Source organism: Canis lupus, chromosome 10 (assembly GCF_048164855.1).
Source record: "Canis lupus baileyi chromosome 10, mCanLup2.hap1, whole genome shotgun sequence".
NCBI classification, from domain to species: domain Eukaryota; kingdom Metazoa; phylum Chordata; class Mammalia; order Carnivora; family Canidae; genus Canis; species Canis lupus.
This window is the reverse complement of record NC_132847.1, coordinates 4458503-4486424: the sequence shown is the minus strand read 5'-3', so window position 1 is coordinate 4486424 and position 27922 is coordinate 4458503. Positions and strand designations below refer to the sequence as shown.

At 35.6% G+C, this 27922-nt stretch overlaps 1 protein-coding gene across 5 annotated transcripts in view; it reads right to left on the bottom strand.

Moving 5' to 3' along the window:
- Nucleotides 1-879: 879 nt before the first annotated feature.
- Nucleotides 880-27922, bottom strand: part of YTHDC2 (YTH N6-methyladenosine RNA binding protein C2) — a 77140-nt gene continuing 50097 nt past the window's right edge. For 2 of the 5 annotated variants that reach the window (XM_072840583.1, XM_072840584.1), the window contains exons 22-30: nucleotides 27448-27653; nucleotides 26906-27101; nucleotides 21377-21486; nucleotides 17761-18053; nucleotides 9945-10122; nucleotides 3693-3896; nucleotides 2760-2942; nucleotides 1462-1549; nucleotides 880-1362 (exon numbers count right to left, since the gene is read on the bottom strand). In XM_072840583.1, the coding sequence (XP_072696684.1) occupies nucleotides 1469-1549; nucleotides 2760-2942; nucleotides 3693-3896; nucleotides 9945-10122; nucleotides 17761-18053; nucleotides 21377-21486; nucleotides 26906-27101; nucleotides 27448-27653 (1451 nt within the window). In that variant the 3' untranslated portion in view covers nucleotides 880-1362; nucleotides 1462-1468. Of the gene's footprint in view, nucleotides 1363-1461; nucleotides 1550-2759; nucleotides 2943-3692; nucleotides 3897-9944; nucleotides 10123-17760; nucleotides 18107-21376; nucleotides 21487-26905; nucleotides 27102-27447; nucleotides 27654-27922 lie in introns of those variants that run through there. The other 3 variants (XR_012037667.1, XM_072840585.1, XR_012037668.1) reach the window with 3 other exon arrangements.

The following is a 27922-nucleotide window of genomic DNA, read 5'->3' as shown; positions in this document are numbered from 1 at the left end:
CTGCCATTCTAAACTACTGTGACAACATACTATGCTTTCCAAGAGAAAAAAGGTTCTCAAGATCTTATGCTGCCCCATGACTTTTCACCTCTTTGTTCTCAAATGCAGAAGCAAAAAACTTAAGAGTTGTGTTCCTGCCTTTAAATTAGATTCAGGATAGTTTTTCTTCACACAGCAATAACCCAAATATTTGATAGAAGTGCTATCAAAACTGCTCTATTTAGAGCTCAATTACCAAGACATTTCTTTCATTTTTTCCCTGTTCCTCTATTTCCCTTCAAAAGGCCTCTAGGGAAACTTTATAGACTGATGGTAAAGATATCAAATCATCCCAAGACGACAAAGAAATAGAAGAGTTGGCACTAACACAGGTTTACAAAAAATTACTTCGCATTTACTAACCATAAATGCAAGAAAATAGGAAAGCCAAAAACGTTAAGTACGATGGAAAGTACTAGAAAATAAATAGAAGGCATTTAGAATTGTGGTGCTATGGGCTTTAATTTCAAAGACATATACCAATTAAGCTCCCACTGACTGTTGGGCACTTTTTAACATGTTTGTTTTCCTTTTTAACTTGTCTCAATAAAGTTTCTCTAGCCAAAACAAAGAGGAAGTAATTATTGTGCTCGCATAAGAGGTGTGAAGATTGTATCATGGGAGGAAGGGAGAGGTACACATCAGGTTAAAAGGCAGAACCAGTAATAAAACCAAGGACTAAATCTGATCTGACCAACAACAGGGAGAGAAAACCCTGATTTTCTTCAGATTTTACTGCATGCACTTCATCATCAAAGAAAAAGAACATCTCTCCTTTTTTTCTTAATGTACTTCAGGTTTAAAATGGCAAAATGAATAGTCCTTAATCAGCACACACTATTTTCAAAAGGGACATCTTTAGAATTGGGTTGTTTGCTTTTTTTTTTTTTTAACAACAAATTTTAAGAGCTGACTCTGCTAAAATGGTGCTCAGATGTACTGAAACATTCAGGCCTTTCTTGAAACAATTTAGTTTGCATTAAAAAAAATCGTCAATAAGAATTATAAGTCAGTGTTTTCAACAAATGAAATGTTTAACTTCAAATTAAGTATGTTTCAAATAACTGCTGTTGTATCAAATAATGAAACTACTACTATTTTATTCAATTATAAACATATAATTAACAAACATTACATAATCATCCTTTAGGATCGCTATAAAAATTTATTCTTTTCCCTTTTACGTGAAGATGGTGGTTCTAAAGGAACACTCTAAACCAGAAAAGCCCATTCATTCATAACACATATCTCCACCTTAGTTTTTAGAAGTCCGTGCATTCAGTGGCTATAAATAGGTACGATGTTCTTCTGTAGGTAAGAGCTCTGAAAAAGGAAAAAAAAAAAAAAAAAAGATAAATAATTTGAAAAATGTCATTAGTGATCATAAATACTACCAGTACTCAAAGTCAAGTAGAGTATAACCTGAGTGTCAATCAGCTGTGGTTTTGTCTCCCAATGGAAGGCGTTCCCATAACTGGAGCAACTGTTCACCAACCTGAGGTTCTAGTTCCTAGATAAATCAAAGGTCAGAATAAACACAAAAGGAACTGGATTGAATTTTTTTAATCACCAATGTACACTGATTAAAATGTAAGAAAAGTACTTGAAATTTCATTTCTTTACCAGAACATGATAAAATCATATGATAGGCATTGTTCTACTTCTCTGCATTTGGGTTTGTGAAGTTCACTTCCAGACTTCACGATTATAGTTAACTTGCAAATATCACAACTATTTGTGACAAAATGGTAAGAGATTTCCATGGAGTTTTTCCAGAACTTCTATCCAGAAACAATGAATTTTGTTTTTAATGAGATTTACTAAAAGCACTCAGCTTTAGCTTTCAAAGGTTTACATGAAACCTAGCATATCAGATGGTTGAGGGGCTTTTAAGAAATTATCATGATTATATAATATTCTTATCTTAGGAATTAGACCTATTTCAAAATCCTTATTATAGAAGAAAAATTAAAATATTCTGATGTAGTTGAAAAGAAAGTCATTTATCATCCTCTTATGACATGATGTGCATTTAAAAAGAACCCGAACACTTCTCATATGGTGATTTAAAGTGAGTCACATTGGTTTAAATAAATTATTAGCTCTGTGACCATAGAATAATTTCTCCTATTTCTTCTACCTAAAATTGGGCTAATAACTCAATATGCAGTAAATTAAATTACCCCATATAAAGCAGCTAGCACAGTGGTCCATGTATATGGTAATGCCCATCCCCTTAACTAATTTAAAAAGTATGTCAGCAGCCTGATAAAGGAAAAGTAAATACAACAGAAATAAAACAAGCTACAAAATACAAAAAGGCTGTTATTTATGCTACATAATTAGTTAAAGGTGCAAAGAAGTCAGATACTGTTGTTATTCTTAGACTTTGGTAAGATTACTTCAGAATCACACTCGGTTTTGATTCTATCTTCCATTAGTAAGACAACAGGAACCTCCATGAGGTACCTTATAAAAGATTTTATATGTACATAACAACAGAGAGAAGTCCAATTTACAAAATGTTAAAAAAGCAATGAGTTCTGTCAAACATATGTACAAGCAGGTTTTTACTAGCTTTTACAAATCTGAACCATGATCTTCCTTGTGCATATGGAATATATAATTTGTACTTTTACATTTCCTCCTCAAATCACCAAATAACAGCAAAACAAAACAAAAAGAAAAGGAGAAGGCAAATATTAAATGCCACTGTATACCTGCCCATCTCTGCTGATCTGGACTTTCTTGTTATCGTTCCAAGGATTGAGCAAGTGATGTGCAAACTGAAAGGGAAGACTCTCCTTCCGGACCCACTCCACTTTAAATACTCCTCCCAGTCCAGCTGAGCCCCAGTCCTGGCTCTTCTCCCTTCCTATCTCAGAAGACATCCTAGAGAATCCCTGTGGGTAAAATGAGGGCAAGGGGAAAGGTGAGGATGATATTAAAAACATCTGCATTCAATTTATCTGAGAAAGCTCTGAGGTTTTTTTAAATTATAAGGAAAAAATATAATATAAAAATAATAGCTCACAAAAACAAATATAAGTTACTTATTGTTTTTTATAAAAAGATGCATTAGCAAATTTTATAGGGAAGACCAATTCCAGCCTTCTAACATAACTTCAGTATGAACAGATACTTTCTAAATAATGTATTAACAGCCCTAAAGCCACATTTATTCCATGATAAACATATAATCTAACCTGTTTTTACTTCCAAAAATTAGAATAATATCAAATAATAATTCCTTATTTCCTAAATTCAAATATACATCAAGTCACAATGAGTTAAGAAACACACTCAGTTTTTGGACTGTCATTCTAACTTCCTTGCCTATTTAAATAAATATTTTACCAAAAAAACAAGCTTCTCATTACTCTTAATCTGCCTGAGAAATAGTAAATTTTAAGCTGTCTTCAGAAGGAGAAATGGCTTATCTAGAGAGGTTCTGGTAAGACAAGGAAAACAAAGCGATCTCTAGAATCATTCCCCTGAAGAGGTATGCTACATTCCTCATGCTCAGTCAAGCAAAATTCATTCTTGTATTCCGATACAATAAAAAGCCAGGGTGTTTTGGGGTTTTTGTTTTCATCTGTGTGGTCTAACCTGCAGCCAGAACAACCACATTTTACTGGTTCAGGATGGCTCACCTGGAAATGTCCAGATCCTTGAACAGAAAATACCAAGTAAACCATGCTGCTTTCCCAAAAGGCTCGATTTAGCTTCCGCTCATTACTAGGGGTTGTAGACCAGATACCCTTCTGTTGAGAAATTTCAAGGTTTCTCAAATTGCTACTCTTCATTATGAAGTATCGAATAGGCATGTTTGGTCTTGGTGAAGGAGATTTTGAGCCCTATAAAAGAATGCATAAGTTCTTGAAAGGTAATTTGACCTTTCGAAATCAATAGGCTCCATTAAATAACATCTTCATAAACACATAAACCAAAATATTTTACTAAATATTCAGCAAATGCAAATAGCTCCATCCTGCCTGAAAAGCTACATGAGGCTCAATCAAAATGAGGTTTAAAGAGCCAAAACCAAGTACTCATTTTCAAGAGCATTCAAAATCCCTTATCAAGAAAGGATTCTGGATTACAAACTTTGATTTATACTCCAAATGTACTTTCAGAAAATATTTTAATAAACTTTCAAAGGCTGAAAACAAAACAAAAATTGCTCTAGCTTACTGCCTGGATACAGTTTCTAGGCAACAGTGAAGGGAAGGGAAACAAACAGAATCCAGCAATCTTACTGAACTAAAGACAGAGCTGGGAGTTGAGAGGCCAAGGTAGTCAGAGTTTGCACAGCAGCATGCTGGATATAAATGAGTTGCGCAGAAAAAAGAGATCCTGAAGAACTGCAGAGGGGCCCCCACAAGTTTCTGACTATATACTGACCTGCATGTGAGTGAGAAAACATTACTTAAAGCCAGGGAAAGATTCAGAGGAATGGTTTAGTCGGCTAAACCATTCCCAGAGCTAAATGGCTCCCACACCAGATTGGGAGTATTTCACGTTATCCCTAGCCAGAATGGAAAGGACTGCTAATACAGAGGGCATTAGCCCGCAGTAGGCTCACACCTTAGTACTGAAACTAAATTAGTACCAGAATAAAAACTGCTCTGGAACTGTTGTACCATTGCTTAAAAGTAAATCTCAAAAAGATGAAACTGATTGCAACTAACTTAGCTATGTACCAGAAGGATGCCTGACACCACTTAAAGGAATACAACAAAAATCTAACAGCTAAACAAAACTATAAAGAAGGCACAGGAACAGGCGAATGTGACCCATAACCAGGAAAAAAGTGAACGAATAGGGAAAGATTCAGATCTGACAGAGGATGGAATTAGAAAAGAATGTCAGAGCAGCTATTATAAATACAAGAAGGTAAAGTGAACATGAACATGCCTGAAAGGAGATATGGAAGGTATTTTTTTAAGGGCACTCGGGAGATGAAAACAGAATATTTGCAGTGAAAAATACACTAGGAAAGAATGCACAGCAGATCAGACACCACAAATAAAAACATCAATGAACTTACAGACATAGCCAGAGAAACCATCTCAAATGAAACAGACAAAAATTGCAAAAAAATGAAGAAAGCTTCAGTGACCTGGGGAACTGTATCAAGTGGTCTTATACTTGCATATCCAAAGTCCCAAAAAGGAGGGGGAAGCGGTGAGATAAAAAATGTATATGAAGAATAATGGTCTTAAACTTTCCAAAACCGATGCAAACTGTAAATACACAGATTAAACAAAAACTACAAATAGAAACCTATCAAAACCAAATTGCTGGAAACCAGTGATAAAAAGAAAATCTTAAAAGCAGCTAGAGAGAAAAAAAAATACACTATATACAGGGAAATAAGAATGACAGTAAACCTCCCTCAAAAACTGTAAATAAGAAGATAATGGAATGACATCTTTGCAGCAATTAAAACCAATGGCAACCCAGAATTACATACACAGTAAAAATATCTTCCAAAAATAAAAGCAAAAATGGTTTTCTAGACAAAAGCTTAAAGAATTCATTTCCAGAATATCTGTACCAAAAGAAATGTTCAAAGGTTTCCAGACCAAAGTGTATGATCCAAAGCAGAAATTATAAAAGGATAAAGAATAAAGAGCACAAGATACAGTAAATACTGAATAAATATAAAAAATATTTTTCTGACTTTAGGGAAGATAATTTACTGCAAAGTAAACAATACTCCATTGTGGCACTTAAATATATGTCGAAATAAAATGCAAGAGATCAGTAACACAAAGGACTGAGAGGGTAAAATAAAAATACACTATTGCAAGGTTCTCAAACTATACCTGAAATGGCATAATTACTGGTACACTAGGGAGAGGTAAAAATAGCCTCAGTAGTGAATGCTACAAAGCATTTAAGGAAAGAAATCCTATCGATGCTATGCATTTCTTCCAGAAACTTGAAGTGGAAAGACTTCCCAACTAATCTTATGAGGCCAGCATTCCCTGATACCAAAACTATATAAAATAACATGAAAAAAAAAAGAGAACTATAGAATATCCCTCATGAACAAAGATCCCAAATTTAATAGAAGTTTTGATAAAGCAAAATCAAATCCAATAATATTTAAAACAATCATGACCAAGTGAAGAATTAGAAAATCAGTGAAATGTACTTTATTAATAGATTTAAAAAAGAATTTTTATCAGTTCAATAGATGTAAAAAAAAATACTGGACATAATTCAATATTTATTTCTAATAAACTCTCTCAGCAAAGGAAACGTCTCACAGTTATCATAAATGGTGACAGATTTAACTAGTGGCTAGTTTTCCCTCTAAGGTCAAGGTAAAGATGCCTATTCTCAATACTTTTTATTAAACATTTTATTGGAGGTTCTAATCAGATCAGGCAAGAAAAGTAATAAACAATCCTGGAGAGGAAAAAAGCAAAAACTACCTTTATTAACAGATGAAATGATTATCCACGTAGAAAATTCTGAGAAATCTACATAAAAAGCTAATAGAATTAATAAATGAAATAAGATCATAAAGTCAATTGTATTTCTATATGTTAGCAATGAACGACTGGAAAGTAAAATTTTAAAGAACAGAAGCAAAAATATAAAATACTTAGGGATCAACTTAAAAAAATGTGTAACACCTGAACTTTGAAATTTACAAGACACTGTTGTGAAAAATTAAAGAATATCAAAAGAAATGCAGATATATGCCATGCTTATGAATTAGAAAACTAAAAACAGTTGTCGGTTTTTTTCAAACTGACCTACAGATTCAGTGCAATTCTACTCAATACCAAAAGAATGCTTCTGAGAAATTGACAAGCATTTTCTAAAGTTTATCTGAAAGAATACTAGAACACCTCGAATACCAAAACAACTTTAAAAAAGAAGAAACAGGGGATCCCTGGGTGGCTCAGCAGTTTAGCACCTGCCTTCGGCCCAGGCTGTGGTCCTGGAGTCCTGGGATCGACTTCCGCATCAGGCTCCCCACAAGGAGCCTGTTTCTCCCTCTGCCTGTGTCTCTGCCTGTCTCTCTGTGTCTCTCATGAATAAATAAATAAAATCTTAAAAATAAATAAATAATAAGAAACAGAGCCGGAAGAAAAAAATTAACTGGCGTCAAGACTTAGTATAAAGCTACTATAATCAACTCACTGCAACAGAGACAAAACAGACAGGTATACAGACCAATCAATGCAACAGAACAGAATCCAATAAATAGATCACATTATTTAAGGTGAATTGATTTTTGACAAAGGTGCCAAAATAATTCAATGGAAAAGGTAACCTTTTTTTTATATAGCTAGATGTAAGAGCTCTCACTATAACAATTCTAGAAGAAAACATAGGAGAAAATGTTTGTAATGTTGAGTTAAAGATTTCTCTTTTTTAAATATTTAGTTATTTATTTGAAAGAGAGCGAGTACATATGCGTGTGTTGGTGGGGAGAAGGGCAGAGGGAAAGAAACTTCAAGCTGATCCCCTCTGAGAGTGGAGCCCCATAGGGGTCTTGATCTCAAGACCATGAGATCATGACCTGAGCTGAAAGGAAGCATCAGATGCTCAACTGACTAAGCCACCCAGGCACTCCAGAGTTAAACAAAGACTTTTTAGGACACAAAAAATATGAACCATAATAGAAAAATAGGTGAAACTAAAATAGAAGAAAACAGACATGAAGAATGGACTTCATCAAAATTAAAAACACTGTTCTTCAAAGACATTGTTAAGAAAATGAATTCGCAGGCACAGACTGTTAGAAAAAGTTGCAAAGTACATATAATTAAGATTTGTAACTAGAATATATTTTTATTTTTATTTTTTGTTTTTTAAAGATCTTATTCATTTATTCATGAAAGACACACAGAGAGAGAGAGGCAGAGACATAGGCAGAGGGAGGAGGGCAGGCCGGGTTGGCTCAGCGGTTTACCCCGCCTTCAGTCCAGGGCGTGATCCTGGAGACCCAGGATAGAGTCCCATGTTGGGCTCCTTGTGTGGAGCCTGCTTCTCCCTCTGCCTGTATCTCTGCCTCTCTCTCTCTCTCTCTCTCTCTCTCTCTCTTTCTCTGTGTCTCTCATGAATAAATAAATAAAATCTTTAAAAAAAAAAAAATAGGAGGAGGAAAAGCAGGCTCCATGCGGAGAGCCCAACATGGGACTCAATCTTGGGACTCTAGGATCATGCCCTGAGCCAAAGGCAGATGCTCAATCACTGAGCCACCCAAGCGTCCCTGTTTTTTAAAAATTTTATTTATTTATTTGAAAGAGAGAAAGCAAGAAAGAGTGCGCACAAGCAGGGGGTAGGGACAAAGGGAGAGAGAGAGAAGCAGACTCCCCACTGAGCAGGGAGCTTGACATGGGACTTGATCCCAGGAGTCCAGGATCATGACCTGAGCTGAAGGCAGATGCTTAACTGACAGAGCCACTCAGGTGCCCTCTAGAATATATTTTTTAAAATCTTACTATTAAATAAAAAAGATAACCAAAAAAAGTTGAACAAAAATTTGAACAGACACTTCTCACCAAAGAAAATTCAGGATGAGCAAATAAGCACATGAAAAAATGTTCAACATCATTAGTCACTGGAGAAATGCAAATTAAAATTAAAATGGGATATCACTATATACCCACTAGAATGGCTAACATTAAGGAAATTAATAATGTCAAGTATTTTCAAGAATACGGAGCAAATGAGATTCTCCTAGATGACTGAAGGGAATGGAAAAGAGTACAACCATCTTGCAAAATAGCAGGATAGTTTCTTGTCAAGTTATACATACGCTTAACCATACAACCCACGATAAAACTCATCAGTTTAAACTGTACAATTCAGTGAATTTTAATAAATGTATATAATTATGTTACCGTATCACAGCCATGTTCAGGACATTCCCACCACCCTGATTGTGATGACCACCGAACTGCTCTCTGTCCCTAGATTTTTGCTGTTTTTGCAATTTGCTATAAATGGAATCATGTGTATGTAGTTTTTTTGTGACTGGCTCATTTCACTTTTGAAATTCATCCAAATTATTCAGTGTATTATTAATTCATTATTTTTTATTGCTGAATAGTATGGCTAATACCAAAGAATGTTTGGTTGATGGACATCTTGATTATTTCCACTTTTTGGCTATTATTAATAAGACTGCTATAATATTCCAGGACAAGTCATTGTGCATATATATGGTTTCTATTTTGGGACATAGAAAATTGTAGTTTAAACTGGTGAATTTTATTGTGTATATACCTAAATAAAGATATTTAAAAATAAAACGCCCTAAAACCAAAGAATGCAAATCCACAAAAAACATTTATTTCCCTCTTATTTAATAAGAGTGTTTCAGCAGACATTTTCCCCAGAACACAACATATAGCTAAATAATCCTACTCGAAATCTTACTCAGTACCAACAACACAGGAAAAAAAAAAGTAAATGTACCCTAAACATTTGAACTCATTCATATTACAAATTTTTTAAGAGATACATAATTCTCAATTCCCTACATTTCTTATCTTCCTAACCCCACCCTATCTTGTACTTTTTAATATAGTTACAAACCAAAACTAATTTGAGATCATCTTGTTATTTAACAAAAAATGATTCTAACAATATAAAAAGGAAATGGCAGACAGCTGAGTTACGTGCCATCAGTAAATGATCTTTTAGTTTTAAAACATCCCAAAATGGTGATAACTAGAAATCTTTGGCAAGCAGGAAGAACTAAAGCATTTATGCAAGATGTCTCAAGTTTTGCCAGATTCAATTTACATCTAGAACAAAGACCACAATTAGTAGTAAGCCAAAGTAGAATTGTTTTGTCATTTTGCTTCAATACGTAACGTGAAACGTGCTAGCAATCTGTTCCTTGCTACATCAATTTGTGGATACTCTACCTTTCCTGAGGATGGAGGAGAAGGACTAGCACAAGGACTTGGGTAGCTACTGCTGTCTGTAGATTTCACAGAAGATTGATCTGATCGGTCATCAGTGCTTCGTTTAGGATGTAAAATCCCTCTATCTTTGTACTTCTGAGGTGGGTGCAGTGCTGGAGATGGAGATTTCATCAACACTCTTGAGTGGGAAGAAAAAAACAGGATCAATGACACACAAGTTCACACTACAAAGCAGATGCTGTTTCAAACCAAAGTTCCAGTGGCGTTATGATATATGAAGTAGTATTTAAAAAGGGAATTTTCAGGATGCCTGGGTGGCTCAGCAGTTGAGCATCTGCCTTTGGCTCAGGGCGTGATCCTGGTCTCAGGATCGAGTCCCACATCTGGCTCCCTACGAGGAGCCTGCTTCTCCCTCTGCTTATGTCTCTGCCTCTCTCTCTCTCTGTTGTCTCTCATGAAGAAATAAATAAAAAATTTTTTTAAATAAAATAAATTAAAAAATAAAAAGGGAATTTTGTTCTTCTCTCACATTTAGAAGTTAAAAAACATCTAAGATATTAGGGTTCACTTATACAAATAATAGGTAAAAATATAATTTTAACAATCTATAGAAATCTTTAAGTTAATGTTAACAAATACTCAAAGTATTATTTCCTTTACAAAATTCCTAACCTCCTATAAGATGCTATAGAAAGAAGTCTTTAATAGTATATAATTATTTAAATACAGCTATGCTAATGGCCCTTAATAGAATATCACCCACTCCACTTCTCTCCCACATTCATAGAATATCTTAAAGCCAAGTAAAATATATTTTTAAAGTATACTAAAAAGTTATAGTATGATAAAGTATTAAAATACTGTTGGACTAGAGTCAGGAGAGAAGATTTCTAGGACAGTACTAAATTCACAACTAACTAAGGTATGTGATCCTGGGCAAGTCTCTTATCTGAGCTTTAATTTATGTGTTAAATAAAAGGATTATACTAAATAAACCGTATGGTTCTTCTATTCTAAAATTCTATGAATAAGTGCAGCAAAGCTGGCAGTCAGGAATTTTACAATTTTCCTAAAAGTATAGGTCTTTGTGGAACAACCAGACATTAAAAAAAAAAAAAGGGGGGGGGGATCCCTGGGTGGCGCAGCGGTTTGGCGCCTGCCTTTGGCCCAGGGCGCGATCCTGGAGACCCGGGATCGAATCCCACATCGGGCTCCCTGCATGGAGCCTGCTTCTCCCTCTGCCTATGTCTCTGCCTCTCTCTCTCTCTCTCTCTGTGTGACTATCATGAATAAATAAATAAAATCTTTTAAAAAAAAAAAGACATTTGAATACTTCCTACTTCCTGAAGTCATGCAATACACAAAGTTCACAGCACCACCTATAAAATACACTTGCCAAAATAGTGGCTCTAATCAAACCCCAAGAGCTATCTACCAGAGTTTACATAAAATACATGTAGTATGGCAACAAATAAGGCCAAGAAGAAACAGACAAACTCAGAATGTGGTATACCTCACAACACCACCAACGTATTTTCTTCAAAAAAATCAACAGAAAGACTCCTAACTCTGGGAAACGAACTAGGGGTGGTGGAAAGGGAGGAGGGCGGGAGGTGGGGGTGAATGGGTGATGGGCACAGAGGGGGGCACTTGACGGGATGAGAACTGGGTGTTATTCTGTATGTTGGGAAATTGAACACCAATAAAAAATAAATTTATTATTAAAAAAAAAAAAATTCAACAGAGAGGGCGCCTGGGTGACCCAGTCGGTTAAGTGTCTGCCTTGGGCTCAGGTGACGATCCCAAGGTCTTAGGATCAAATCTGTGTTGGACTCCCTGCTTGGCGGGGAGTCTGCTTGTCCCTTTCCCTCTGCTCCTCCCCCAGCCCACTCATGTTCTCTCTCTCGCTCTCTCAAATAAAATTTAAAAAGTTAACAGAGGAACCGTTCTAGATCACAAGACTCAAGAAACATGACACCCTGATACAATGCATGAGATCTCCCTGGAAGTTAATTCAAATAAATGTATAGTATGAGAACTGGGGAAATGATGATTTTACTGGGACTGATAATTGGATTTTGATTATATAGAAAACTTCCTCTATTTTTTTTAAGTAGGCTCCATGCACACAGTATGGAGCCCAACATGGGGCTTGAACTCACAACCCTGAGATCAAGACCTGAACCAAGATCAAGAGTTAGATGCTTAACTGACTGAGCCATCCGGGCACCCCAAAATTACTCTATTTTTAAGACATGCATATTTAAACATGGAAGGGTAAAATGACATGATGTGTGGGATATATTTTGAAATATATAAATCAAAAAAGAAAGCCAAAAGTGAACAAAAGAAAATTTGGTTAGATACTGCAAACAGGTGAAAATCTTGGTAACTGCTAAATGTGGAATATGGAGTTCATTATAGCTTATCGTTTAGTTTGCTGTGTTTAACAATATTTATAATAAATAAGTTTAAAACAAAAAAGGATGTGTTCAATAATTCATACATGTCCATAGACTCTTGCAATTATAATTATTCTTCCTTCAAAATAAGTTCAAACAGCTTATCTCCATGAGTCACTTCTCTTTCAGTAACTATCTTAGATCCAGGATTTTTCCTTTCACAAATGAAATAAAATACCAAAAGCCTAAAGATATTAACAAAAGACTATATAATGAACGCACATCTGAGTCATTAACAACCTCCTAAGAATGTAAAAAAACAACCTTTCAAGGGCTTTTTTCTCAAATTCAAACCACAATCCTATTGTTCTTACCTTGGCACCTTGGTGACCTGAAAATTAGGCAACAGAACTTAATGAGGGTAAAATCTTATTACAATGAAAATGTATTTTCCAGTCTACCTTTTGGTTTTCAAATTGATCTTTAAGTCTGAGCTCCATTCTAGCTTCCCTCTCTCATATTTGGCTTCCCTGGAAAATTTCATTCAGGTAGAAACAAAGCATTCTGTGAACCTCTCCACCTGAATTTTCATTTAAGTAGTTCTGACATGGAATTCATTTATCTCATTTCTCTTACAGAAGAGATGCACTTGTCCTCTGCCATCAAATTATTATTTAGAAAATGAAGGCAAAAAACACATTGGTTTGATTTTAGGATGGAACATGGGCAATTTCTATTATTTAAATAGTTTCTAAAACCATTTAAAATACTTTCAAAAAATGCTTTTATTAAAAGCAGTTATGAAATCTATATCTTACCACCGTAGAGTGAAACATTAACTATAAATACTTTCTCTCCAAGAAGTAATCTCACAAAAACTGTTAATTTCTCCCTTCAAAAATAAATCCTAAGAGTCCTCATTCTATTCCCCACAAAATCCATCAACTCCAGGCCTTAACTAATACTACCAAAAGTCTGAAGGTAGATGAGATTCCAGATCTCACTGATCAACAGGTAAGAGAATGAAGATTGGGGGATCCCTGGGTGGCTCAGTGGTTTAGCGCCTGCCTTCAGCCCAGAGTGTGATCCTAGAGTCCCGGGATTGAGTCCCATATCGGGCTCCCTGCATGGAGCCTGCCTCTCCCTCTGCCTGTGTCTCTGCCTCTGTGTGTGTGTCTCTCCTGAATAAATAAAAATATTAAAAAAAAAAAAAAAAAGAATGAAGAATGTCAGGCTACAACTTGTAAGGAAATGAAACTGCTTGGTCTTGGTATATCATAGGGGAAAATGGAATTTATAAGCCAATATCTGAATTATATTACATTTAAGAATTTTAATTTTATTAATTTTATTAAATTTCTAACTTTTACTAAATGAGCATGTACTACTTTAAGAAAAAAGGAAACTATTTTTTCTAAAACTGTGTGTGTGTGTCTTCAAAGGCAAGGGAAACAAAGGCAAAAATTAACTATTGGGACTTCGTCAAGATAGAGTTTCTTTTTTTGTTTTAGTTTTGTTGACTGTTTCCTTTCCACAAAGGAAACAAACAACAAAACTAAAAGGCAACCTACAGAATAGGGAAGATAGGGATCCCTGGGTGGCGCAGCAGTTTAGCGCCTGCCTTTGGCCCAGGGCGCGATCCTGGAGACCCGGGATCGAATCCCACATCAGGCTCCCCGTGCATGGAGCCTGCTTCTCCCTCTGCCTATGTCTCTGCCTCTCTCTCTCTCTCTCTCTCTGTGTTACTATCATAAATAAATAAAAATTAAAAAAAAAAAAGAATAGGGAAGATATCTGCAAAGGACTAGTATCCAAAGTCTATAAAGAACTTATCAAACTCAAAACTCCCCACAAAAACAATAATCCAGTCAAGAAATGGGCAGAAGACATGAACAGACATTTCTCCAAAGAAGACATACAAAAAGCACCAGACACATGGAAAAATGCTCCACATCACTTGGCATCAGGGAAATACAAATCAAAACCACAATGAGATACCACCTTGCAGCTGTTGGAATGGCTAAAATTAACAACTCAGGAAACAACAGATGTTGGCAAGGATGTGGAGAAAGAGGAACCCTCCTACAGTGTTGATGGGAATGCAAACTGGTGCAGAAACTCTAGAAAACAGTATGGAGGTTTCTCAAAAAGTTAAAAACAGAGCTACTCTACGACTCAGCAACTGCACTACTAGGTATATCCAAAGGATACAAACAGTGATTTGAATGGGCACCTGCACCCCAATGTCCACAGCAGCCGTGCTCACAGTAGTCAAACTATGGGAAGAGCCCAGATGTCCATCGGCAGATAAATGGATAAAGAAGAGGTGGTGTATATATACAATAGAGTATTACTTGGTCATCAGAAAAAGAAATCTTACAATTTGCAATGACTTGGATAGAACTAGAGGGTATAATGCTAAGCAAAATAAGTCAGAGATCATATGATCTCACTCATATGTGGAATTTAAGAAACAAAACAGACAAACATAGGAAAAGGAAAGGAAAAATAACATAAGATGAAATAGAGAGGGAGACAAACCATAAGAGACTCCTCACTATAGGAAACAAACTGAAAGTTGCTGGAGGGTAGGGGAGTGGAGGGATTGGGTAACTAGGTGATGAGCATTACGGGGAGCACTTAATGTAATGAGCACTGGGTGTTATATGCAACTGATGAAGCACTAATTCTACCTCTGAAACTAATAATACACCATATGTCAAATAAAATATTAAAATTTTTAATTAATGAATTTAAATAAAAATAAATTTAAATTTTTTAAATTAGAAAAAAGTGTTCATGTACGTGAATATATGCACACACACACATATACATTTGCATTTATAAACACAGACACATACACACAACACACAGTCTCTATGAACCTAACAGATTTTTATAGATGGGCCTATGAATAATATTATCACATAACAATTTCTATGGAAATCTATTCTCACATTCTAAACCATTGTTCAAGTAAGCTTTTAAAACAATCTTTTCAAAAAGTGGGTAGAGTCTAAAAAGGAAATGTGCCTTTTACTTTTCTATTGTCCAGTAGGGCCTATCTACATCAGAGAGAAACATTCAGGAACACACACAGTTTCCCTGGCAAATGACTGAATTTTTCCTCAACTGTTGAAGAACCTGGAAACCAGTATGTACTACTCCCCTTTCACTGAAATCTGACCTGATGAAGACTTATGCTTCATTCAATTATGCAAATCTGACCAAAAGAAGATACTAACAGCCCTATCAGATACTTAAAAAACAGTAAACATCACATATCTTTTATGTTTTCACTGTTTCTATTTTCAGTGGGGTTTTTTTAAGATTTTGTTTATTTATTCAGGAGAGACACAGAGAGAGAAAGAGGCAGAGACACCGACAGAGAGAGAAGCAGGTTCCATGCAGAGAGCCCTATATGGGACTCGATCCTGGAACCCCAGGATCATGCCCTGGGCTGAAGGCAGGTGCCAAACCGCTGAGCCACCTAGGTGTCCCTATTTTCAATGTTTTTAACAATGAAATACTCTTACCACACAGACTTTCTACCAATATTGCCAAAACTAGCATCACAGACAAGAATATTGTCTTTGTGATGAATTCTAGCAGGGTAAAATGTTTTAACTGATATAAAGAAACTTTGATTCTAACATGTTTTGACACAACGTATTTCTGAATCATGACCAGTGATTCATTACAACTATTATATAATCAAAATATACTTTTAGATAAATAATTCAATTTAAGAGCTCTATTATTGTTAATAATCATACAATAAATAAAAATATCACATTTAATTGCTAAATGCTGGAAAGAAAAGAATTTGGCTAAAGTGTAACAGATTTTGTCACTACAGTAAATTTATTTATTATATGCCTTCCTCAGAAGATAAACTCTCTGAAGGAAGAGATCTTGTCTGGTACACTACTGTATCTCTTACATCAAGCACACACGTTTAATGCATCACTCAATAAATGCATGAATAACTGATCTTTTGTAAGAATACTGTCAGCAATATTTTGACACCTAGGTAAGACTTGTGAGGAGGTTGTTCTTTTAAATGGCCACAGCCCGTACTTCTTGCTGTAGGATATCTGGGAAAGATATTACCTGACATATATCAACAAAAATACATAATTTTAAACTATTGGTAATTTTTTTAACAGACCCTAAACTTGTGAACTCTTGAAATTACACATTTTTACTTTTCCTTGATAAAAGAATTTCCTAAACGACAAATACCCACCATTTGCTTCAACGTGGATGGAACTGGAGGGTATTATGCTGAGTGAAGTAAGTCAATCGGAGAAGGACAAACAGTGTATGTTCTCATTCATTTGGGGAATATAAATAATAGTGAAAGGGAATATAAGGGAAGGGAGAAGAAATGTGCCGGAAATATCAGAAAGGGAGACAGAACATAAAGACTCCTAACTCTGGGAAACGAACTAGGGGTGGTGGAAGGGAAGGAGGGCGGGGGGTGGGGGTGAGTGGGTGACGGGCACTGAGGGGGACATTGACGGGATGAGTGTTATTCTGTATGTTGGTAAATTGAACACCAATAAAAAATTAATTTATTAAAAAAAAAATTCCTAATTAAATGACTCCTAAGATACGAGTAGCTTAAAATCTTTCATATTATCTTAATATTTATAAGAATATGTTTTAAAAGTATAAAACGTGAGGTTGCTGGGTGGTGCAGTCAGTTAAGTTTAAGTGTTCAATTCCTGGTTTTGGCTCAGCTTGTGATCTCAGGGACATCAGATCAAGCCCCGAGTATGGCTCTGCACTCAGTGCAGTCTGCTTAAGATCCTCTCTTCCTCTGCCCCTGCTCAAATAAATAAATAAACCCATTTAAAAAAAAAAAAAAAAAGGGATCCCTGGGTGGCGCAGCGGTTTGGCGCCTGCCTTTGGCCCAGGGCGCGATCCTGGAGACCCGGGATCGAATCCCACGTCGGGCTCCTGGTGCATGGAGCCTGCTTCTCCCTCTGCCTGTGTCTCTGCCTCTCTCTCTCTGTGACTATCATAAATAAATAAAAATTAAAAAAAAAAAAAAAAAAAACAAGTAAAAAGTTCTTCCCATTTTTACCGTAACCTTTTTGTGTATTTTTTTTTAAGATTTTATTTTTTCATGAGAGACACAAAGAGAGAGAGAGAGAGAGGCAGAGAAACAGGTCTCTCTAGAGAAGCAGGATCCATTCAGGGAGCCTGACATAGGACTCGATTCCGGGTCTCCAGGATCACGCCCTGGGCTGAAGGCGGTGCTAAACCGCTGAACCACCTGGGCTGCCCTATTTGTGTAGTTTTAAAGTAATTTTTAAATAATATAAAAGCACATGATTCTATGATAAATAACTCATTTTTCTAGAGAAAATATCTCCCATTTTGATAAAATGTCACCAAATGTTTACCTTTCTGCAGTAGCAGACTCATCAGAAAATTCAGTATCTGCTGAAGTTTTCCTACTGTTATTTGACCTCCAAGAAGATGCCAGGGGAAGTTCTTCTGAAGACATAGGCCTTGGCCTCTGACCTATTCCAGATGGCTGTTGTAAACCTGCAGACTGTTCTTCAGTGCTCAGAACAGCTATAATGGCTCTTATGGTAGCTTCATCAACTTGAGACCAAGGTTTAGACGGAGCTCTCATTCGGCGTAAAAATAAGCTGTGCCACTTCTGTCTGAGTTGCAGCAATAAACTGGCTGCCTGTAATACAACAGTTTCTTCAGTTCAAGTAGATCCAAAAATGTATACCCTCCCTGCAAAACATCCATTTATTAGTGAAGGTCTGCAACTATTTCCAAAGGATACTTTGCCACTTGTCAGGAAGTAACGTATTCCATTCTTTTTGTTGCACAAATGAGATAAAGTTTTTTATTTATCTAATTTAAGGCACTAGACACAAAATCACATGAAATAGTTCAACTGAAGAGATAGCAAATAATGTGTGGTAGAGTGTGAGTAAAACTGGAAAGGTAGCAGCAGAGTAAATAAAGAAAAATACATTTAGTTCCATTTATAGTTTTAGTGCCTGTAGAACATCCAAATGTTCTACAGTCCAGAGAAAGACCCAAGCTAGATATATAGACAGACTCGGGAGTCATCAGTGCATAAATGGTTACTAAATCTACACGTGTCAGTAAGGTCCCCAGAGATGGTGCAGAGACATGAAAACAGCAGAGGAAAGCCCAGAGTACTGGAGAGTATCTAACATTTAAGGCACAAATATATACAGAAGAGTCCGTGAAAGAACCTAAAAAGAAATGACTTTTTGAGGAAGAAGAATCAAAAAGATTAATGTCACAGTAACTTGTGACAAAGTTGGGACAGGAGTGAGGAATAAGTGGGGAAGGGCAGAATGACACAAGGAAGAGTAGGGACAACAGCTCCTAACATGAGGGGAAGGATGAACTCAAAGACAGCAGGCTGGCCTTGACCACGTGGGAGACATGCTGACCTTGGCCAGGGCAGTTTCAGTGAAGGGAAGGGCTGATGCAAATGGAAGTGGGATTCCAGTAGGCTGAAGTGATGAGTGACCATAAAAAATTTGTAAAAACATAAGCCTAGCCAGTTGTCAACTACTGACAGCTTAACTGACCACCCTCCCCCCTACCCAGCAAAAGAAAAAGGATATAGAATGATCTTTTAAAAATACAGCTGGAGCTTTTACCAGAATCTATCTTTTGTAATTATGTATCATAGTTAAGGCACAAAAGTCTGAAAGAAAGCAAGGATTCATTAACTCTCTGAATTTGTTAAATACTAACAGTTGACCACTACAAGTGGTTCAATGACCTAAGAGTCACATCGCATCAACTTTTTCCCTGTTGTAGTTTCTAAAATTGTTGACTTTTAGCTATCTGACAGATTCAAAGCAAAATAATCATGCCATTATTTAGTCCTGGAGTTCAAGACTAAATGTTGATGTGAAAAATTATTGTAGTAAACTTTTAAAATAACAAAGAAACTTTGGGATGCCTGGGTGGCTCAGCAGTTGAGCACCTGCCTTCAGCCCAGGGCATACAGGATCAAGTCCCACACTGGGCTCCCTACATGGAACCTGCTTCTCCCTCTGCCTGTGTCTCTGCCTCTCTCTCTCTGTGTCTCTCATCAATAAATAAATAAAATCTTAAAAAAAAAACAACAACAACAAAGAAACCTTAAGCTCTATTTTAGCCAAATGAAATGATGAAATGGAATCTGAAATTATAATAGAACACTTTCCTTGTCTTCAAACTATTTGGTGTAACAGAATATTGATATACAGCTTGGTGGATTTCACCACTTAATGCACATTCTTCTCCTTTCCTTCCCCCAATAATATGCATACCAGAAAATGTGCGTTTCTCTAAGGAATTATTTTGTTTGCTACCATTTAACGAATCTAAAAATTTTGAGTAAATGTACCTCAGTCTAATCGGATTTTTTATAACTACACTTAAAACCCTTAATTCCTGGGGATCCCTCGGTGGCTCAGCGGTTTGGCGCCTGCCTTTGGCCCAGAGCATGATCCTGGAGTCCCGAGATCGAGTCTCGCATCAGGCTCCTTGCATGGAGCCTGCTTCTCCCTCTGCTTGTGTCTCTGCCTCTCTCTCTCTCTCTATGTCTATCATGAATAAATAAAACCTTTAAATAAATAAAGTATTAATACTTAAAAAAAAAACCTTAATTCCTGAGGCACCTGAGTGGCTCAGTCAGTTAGGTGTCTGACTCTTGATTTTGGCTGAGATTGTGATCTCAGGGTCATGAGATAGAGCCCCGCATCAGGCTCTGACCTCAGCGGGGTGTCTGCTTGAGATTCTCTCCCTTCCCCTTTGTCTTTCCCCTGCTAATGTGCATTCTTTTCCTTCCTTAATCTTAAAAAAAAAAAAAAAAAAAGTTAATTCCTATTTCTGTGTATTCACAGGTGTGACTGCTATCAGGAAGTAAAAATTTATTACTCTGGGTATTCACTAGCCAAATACACAGAGTTCTTGTTTAGCAAGCATACACTGCTCCTCATCTCTTTCCTCCAGCTCTTGCAGGGTCCTGGCATCCCTAAAATACTTTGAAAATACACCTTGATCCATCGATTAAATCATAATCTAAGTGAATGTGTTGATATTTCATGGATCAGATCCACATAAATGGGAATATAGCATATATCTGGCTATTCTTAGTTATCTAATACCTTATTTTTTTCATTAATTGTATAACAACATCAATTTTGTAACTTGAAACAAACTGATTTTGAATCATTAAATGTATCAAGCATCTGCATTAACTGATTTGATGGCATAGTTAAATAATAATGTTCTTTCATTACTACTCCAACAGGAGAAAACTATGTAGATAGATTAAGGTAACAATATAGATTTGAATATCTTGAAATAAATAAAGAGAGAGAGAGAGAGAGAGAGATGGAATGAAGGGAAGGCTTTGTCAAGAACGTCTTTAATTTGGGGACACTTGTGGCTCAGTGGTTTAGCATCTGCCTTTAGCCCAGGGCGTGATCCTGGAGTCCAGGGACTGAGTCCCACATTGGGCTCCCTGCATGGAGCCTGCTTCTCCCTCTGCCTATGTCTCTGCCTCTGTGTGTGTGTGTGTGTGTGTGTGTGTGTGTCTCATGAATAAATAAATAAAACCTTAAAAAAAAAAAAAAGAACGTCTTTAATTTGAAAAAAGACATTCAATTTTCCCAATTTGGAGATACACAAAAAGAGAAAACAGAATGAACTCATATCTTTCTCTTACAGAGTTATATGAAATATAGGGAGTTCTTGTATACCAACCAACACTCAGTATTTTCTTATATATATAGAAATACTCAAATATTGCTGTGCTTAAATATGAGCCACCCTGAGGCTTTTCAAATCCTTTATTTAAATAAACCCCAGTATGTCAGAATGCACAGGGGCCCTGTGAAAACTGAAACTTTATTCTCTAATACTAAGAGCTCAATAGTAAAGGCATCATTTTCATCATACTGATATGTTAAATCATACTCACTGAATAAAAGAAACTTACCACACTACTGAAAAGCAACTTACCTCAGGGTCTAGTTTGAAATTGAGCCACTCATCAAGTTTCAAAGCTGCCAAATTAGCAGTAGTTCTATCTTCCATTTCACTATCACTACTGTCATTAGGAATACCATCCACTGTTCAAACACATATTGAAAGGAAAAATTTCACTTTTACCATCTCATAGCAAAAGAAGTAGACACAGACATTCCATATTTACATAAACCCTCCTGACATGCTAACAGTTTGGGTGGGAGTTCTCCAAATCCGAGAGTTTACAAATTAAGTCTCAATATTTATAAAAAGGGGGAAAAGACATTTTAAAGACTATAATCTCGGGCAGCCCTGGTGGCGCAGTGGTTTGGCGCCACCTGCAGTCCAGGGTGTGATCCTGGAGACCCAGGATCGAGTCCCATGTTGGGCTCCCTGCGTGGAGCCTGCTTCTCCCTCTGCCTGTGTCTCTGCCTCTCTCCCTCTGTCTCTCATGAATAAATAAATAAAATCTTTAAAAAAATAAAAAATAATAATAAAGACTATAACCTCTAATCAAAATGCAACAAAATGAGCAGCCTGGGTGGCTCAGCAGTTTAATGCTGCCTTCAGCCCAGGAGCCTGCTTCTCCCTCTGCCTGTGTCTCTGCCTCTCTCTCTCTCTGTGTATCTCATGAATAAATAAAAATTTAAAATCTAAAAAACCAAAAAACAAAATTTAAAAAAAGTACTTAAATATCAAAACACAATATTTAAATAATAACTGGATGAAGAAAACTAAGAATAAAGAAGGGAATGAAAATACTATAAATCAAGAAATACTCATGTAAATTCACAGGTTTCAATTTAAAAGAAGAAAAGGAGATGTGGTGCCTAGGTGGCTCACTTGGTTAAGTGGCCAACTCTTGATCTCATCTCAGGTCTTGATCTTGGAGTCATGAGTTTGGGCCCCATGGTGGATGCAGAGATTCTTTAAATAAACATTTTTTTAAAAAGATAAAGATGCCAAATATAATATGCTTATCATGTAGCTTCCTAAAAGGAAATAAAGATAATTTAATAAATGGAGGGGAAAGGTGAGAAATACAATAACTGAAATGAAATATAGGGACGCCCAGGTGGCTCAGGAGTTGAGCGTCTGCCTTCGGCCCAGGACATGATCCCGGAGTCCTGGGATCGAGTCCCATGCTGGACTCCCTGCATGGAGCCTGCTTCTCTCTCTGACTGTGTCTCTGCCCTGCCTCTGTGTGTGTGTGTCTCTCTCATGAATAAATAAAATCTTAAAAAAAAATGAAATGAAATATAAACTAAAGAGAATCAACATCAGATTAGATGATGTAGAACAGATCAGTGATCTGGAAGAGGGTAGTAGAAATCACTTAAGATAAACAGCAAAAAGAAAAAACTTTTAAAAATTAGAATAGATTAAAGGGATCTCTAAGATAATATCAAGTATACTAATATTTGTATTAGATGGGTCTCAGAAGAAGAGAAAGTAGGGAAGGGCAGAAGCTTTATGTGAAGAAACTAGAGCCAAAAACTTCCCTAACCTGGGAAAAGAAATATACATTCAGGTCCAATAAGCACAAAGAGCTCCAAACAAGATAAACCCAAAGAGGTCCACCGAACACATAATTAAAAGGTCAAAAAGTAAAGATAAGGAGAAAGGAAAACTGTAAAAGCAGCAAGAGAAAAACAATTAGTTACATACAATGGAAACTCTTTAAGGCTATCAGCTGATTTTTCAGCAGAAACTTTGCAGACCAGAGGAAACGGGCATGATATATATTCAAAGTGCTGAAAGAAAAAAGTTACAACCAAGCATATTCTACCCTGCAAGATTATCATTCAGAATTGAAGCATAGACAAAGCTTCCCAAATAAAACCTAAAGGAGTTCATGACCACTAGTCTGGCCTTACAAGAAATGTTAAAGGGATTTCTTTAATCAGAAAAGTAAAGGCCATAATTAAAAGAGAATTATGAAAGAAAAAAATATCACTGGTGAAAATAAACATATAGTGAAGGTAGTAGATCAATGACTTATAAAGCTGGTATGAAAATTAAAGCCAAGATTACTAAAATAATCTTTACCTAATTACTTAAGGGATATATAAAATAAGAAGATAAAAATATGATGCCAAAAACATAAAATGTGGGGTGAGGGAATAAAAATATCACTTTTAGAATGTGTCCAAACTTATGCAAATACCAACTTAAAATAGACTGCTGTATACACAGGTTGTTATATATAAATCCCAAGGTAACCACAATCAAAAAATCTATAAAAATCTATGCACCCAACATATAAAGCATCTAAACATATAAATCAAAAATAATAATAATAATAATAATAAAAATAAAAATAAAAAAATAAACATATAAATCAAAAGGCAGACATAAGGGAGAAATTAACAGTCACACAATAACAGTAAAGAAACACAGCACCCACTTATAGCAATGGATAGATCATCCAGGCAGAAAATCAGTAAGGGCTTAACACATTAGGCCAAAAACAAACAAACAAACAAACAAACAAACATTAGGCCAGATATACTTAACAGATATATACAGAATATTCCATCCAAACACACCAAAATACACAATCTTTTCAAGTCCACATGAAATATTCTCCAGGATATACCATGTATTAAGCCACAAAACAAGTTTCAATATTTTAAGAAGACTGAAATTGTATCAAGCTCCTTTCTAACCACAATAGTATGAAACTAGAAATCAATTATAAGATAAACTGAAAAAAAGAAAAAAAAAAGATAAACTGAAAAAACACAAACACATAAAGCCTAAACAACAGGCTACTAAACAAACAATGGGCTAATGAAGAAATCGAAGAAGAAATCGAAAAATACCTGGAGACAAATAAAAATGGAAACTCAACACTCTGAAATCTATGGGATGCAGCAGAAGTTGTTCCAAGAGGGAAGTTTATGTGATATAGGCCTACCTCAAGAAGGAACAAAAATTTCTAACAATCTAATTTTATAACTAAAGGAACTAGAAAGAGAACAAAGCCCCCAGTTAGTAGAAGGAAATAACAAAGATCAAAGCAAAAATAAATAAGGGAATAAAACACAACAGAAAAGATCAATGAAACTAAGAGCCGGTTCTTTCAAAAGATAAACAAAATGATTAACCTTTACACAAACTTATCAAGAAAAAGAGAGAAGGCCCAAACAAATAAAATCAGAAATGAAAGTGAAGTTACAACCAACACCACAGAAATACAAAAGGATTGTAAGACAGTACTACAAAAAAAATTATACACCAAAACATTGGACAACCTGGAAGAAATGGATAAATTCCTAGAAGCATAGAATCTTCCAAGATGGGATCAGGTAGAAATAGAAAATGTGAACAGACCAATTACTAGTAATGAAATTGAATCAGTAATCAAGAAACTCCCAACCAACAAAAGTCTAGGCTTCACAAGTGAATTCTACCAAACATTTAAGAAGAGTTAATACCTATCCTTCTCAAACTATTTCAAAAAAACTGAGAGGAAGGAATGATTCCTAACTCATTCAACAATGCCAATATTACCCTGATTATCAAAACCAGACAAAGATGACACACAAAAAAGAAAATTACAGGTGAATATCCCTGATGAACACAGATGCAAAATTCCTCAATAAAATATTAGCAAACTGAATTCAACAACACATTAAAAGGATTATACACCACCATCAAGAGGGATTTATTCTAGGGATGCAAGGATGTTTCAACATCTGCAAATCAATGTAATTTACCACATTAACAAAATGAAAGATAAAAATTTTATAACCATCTCAAGAAATGCAGAAAAAACATTTCACAAAATTTAACTTCCATTTATGATAAAAACTCTCAACAAAGTGAGAACATACCTCAACATAATAAAGGTCATATATGATAAACCCACAGCTAACATCACACTCAGCAGTCAAAAGCTGAAAGCCTTTCCAGTAAGATCAAGAACAAGACAAGGATGCCCACTCTCACACTTTTATTCAATATAGTCTTAGAAGTCCTAGACACAGCAATCAGACAAAGAAAAAAAAAAAAGGCATCCAAATTAAGGAAGAATTAAAACTGTCACTATTTGCAGATGACATAGAAAACCCTTAAGATTCAGATAGTAATTACACTTATCATAGTGAGCATTTCATAACATACATAAATGTTGCACCACTATCTTCTAAACCTGAAGCTAACATAATATTGCATATCAACTATAGCTGTTTAATTTTTAAAAATCATTCAGAAAACTACCACAACCAAAATCCTGAAAGTTAATGACCCCTCCCTTTCATTTAACCACCCATTCAATCCAGCAGTTACTAGTAACTCCAAAATAATTTTGAATCTACTTCTCTTCCTATCAGCTGACACCATTGTAGTTCTGAATCATCCTTATCTATCATTAAGACCACTCACTGCAAAAGCCTCCAACCTGCCTCCTTCCTTCCATTCTTACATCTTCAACAATCCATTCTCACAGCTAGAATGATCTTTTTGAATATAAATTACATCATGTCACTCCCTTACTTAAAATCCTTCAATGTCTTCCCTTGCATTTACCATGGCTTACAAGTTCATGCCTTTCTTTCAACATTATCTTATCCCCACTCTCCCCTTGATCATTATGCTCCCAATCCCATAACCTTTGTCAGTTCCTAGAACATTTCCTAGTGGAGGATCATGGCCTTTTGCCATCTTCTCCTATTTCTATATCTTCACATGACTAGGAGCTTCTCATACTTTAGGAACTCATACTCAAATCACATCACCTCAGAGAAATTAGTTCCAACGTCTCTTTCTAAAGTAGGTCACCACTAAGGCAATCCTCTTTAATTCCTTCATAGTACAATGAAGATTATTTACCTTTTTGCTGTTTACCCCAACTACAATGTAAACTCCTAAGACAGAAACACCTTGTCTATACTGTTTTCTATTACATCATCAATGCCTAACACAACAGCTGACATAGAGGAGTTGACCTATATGTTTGCTGAATCACTGAATAGCAAAAAATTGAAAATAAGCAAGATGGTTAAGTGTAAAGGAACATTTTAAATGCATTATGCCACTGTTAAGTGATAGAATATTCTGCAGCCCTTAATATAAAGTATTTTTGAAAATGTATATTCCATCCAATGAAAATAGCAAAATGCAAAATAAATTAAAATACATAAAACTTTTAAAATATTACATAATATTCTCAAAATAGTATTAAAAAATGTTTGCATAAGGGGAATGGGATCATGGGTTACTATTATTTCCCTTAAACAATTACCTTTATGTTAATTAATTAATTTAACATTTAATTTCAAGTGGAAGAGAAAAGTGAACTTCCTCTCAGTAAGATTAATCAAAAATACACAAATCAATAACAAGTTACCTTAGAAATCAATTTTTAAAACTGAGGTACACTTTAGTATTTTCTAATCAGTCTTAATATATCAAAACAGAATTACTACTGCATAAATTTTTTGAATTTCAATTTTCATTTGATCTAGTAAAAACATATTTCATTTCAAACAGATTTTTATTTCCTTATAATACAATTACCTCGAAATGATGAAGGTTCTTGAAGAGCATTACTTGCCAACCTAGCTGGTCCACAGAATACCAATATAGTAACAGGTGTCACTGCTGAACAACATCTAATATTAGCTATTCTATGGGCTCTGGTCATTTCATCATAAATAAGCCAATCTGTAGGCAGTGCCTGAATTGCTGCAGCCTGACCATTGGCTGGAGGAATCTATTAAAAATATAAATCAAAAAATTGTTAACTCTATTTATCAACCACCTAGTTTACTGGTAATACTTTTAAACTGTAAGAAGTCCCCCAATGCAACAGATAGTGAATATTAGTAGTCACACAAAAATTAAAGCAAGTCACTGCTCATGCAGCTGGAACACAAGTCTTACATTACCTCTTCCAATTCTAAGATTTCATCAAAATTTTGTTCCAATGTTGAATTATACATATATAACCAATTAATTTCTTAAAGCAGATTGGTATTTCGAGCATTTTTTGTTGATTTTCAACTATGTAAATTAGATTAGTTTCACCTCAAGGCCTAAAAGCATTAAAAATGTTTTACCTTTTTATACTGAGGCTGACTGAGAACCGAAGTGGGATGAAACCGAACTTTTTTCTCCTTTGGCCCTGTCAACACTACATTCTCTCTGTCCACATGGACTAAATTAGGATACATGCCTGCCACCAATGCAGCTTTAACAACAGCCCAATTCTCAGAATTTGTGTTAACATCTCGAATGTCACCACCACCTCGAGCTCTAACAAAACCTTAGAGGAGGGGAAAAAAAAAAACAAAAAACTTTTTCTATTGTGCAAAATATATTTTGAAGTGCATGCATTTTTTACAAAGCTGTATAACCCAGATAAGTTTAATAATATTCAAATTCCATAATAATTAATAAAGTCTCCTCTAGAAAAAATAAGTGGGAAATATCAGAAAGGGAGACAGAACATGAAAGACTCCTAACTCTGGGAAACGAACTAGGGGTGGTGGAGGGGGAGGTGGGCAGGGGGTGGGGTGACTGGGTGGTGGGCAC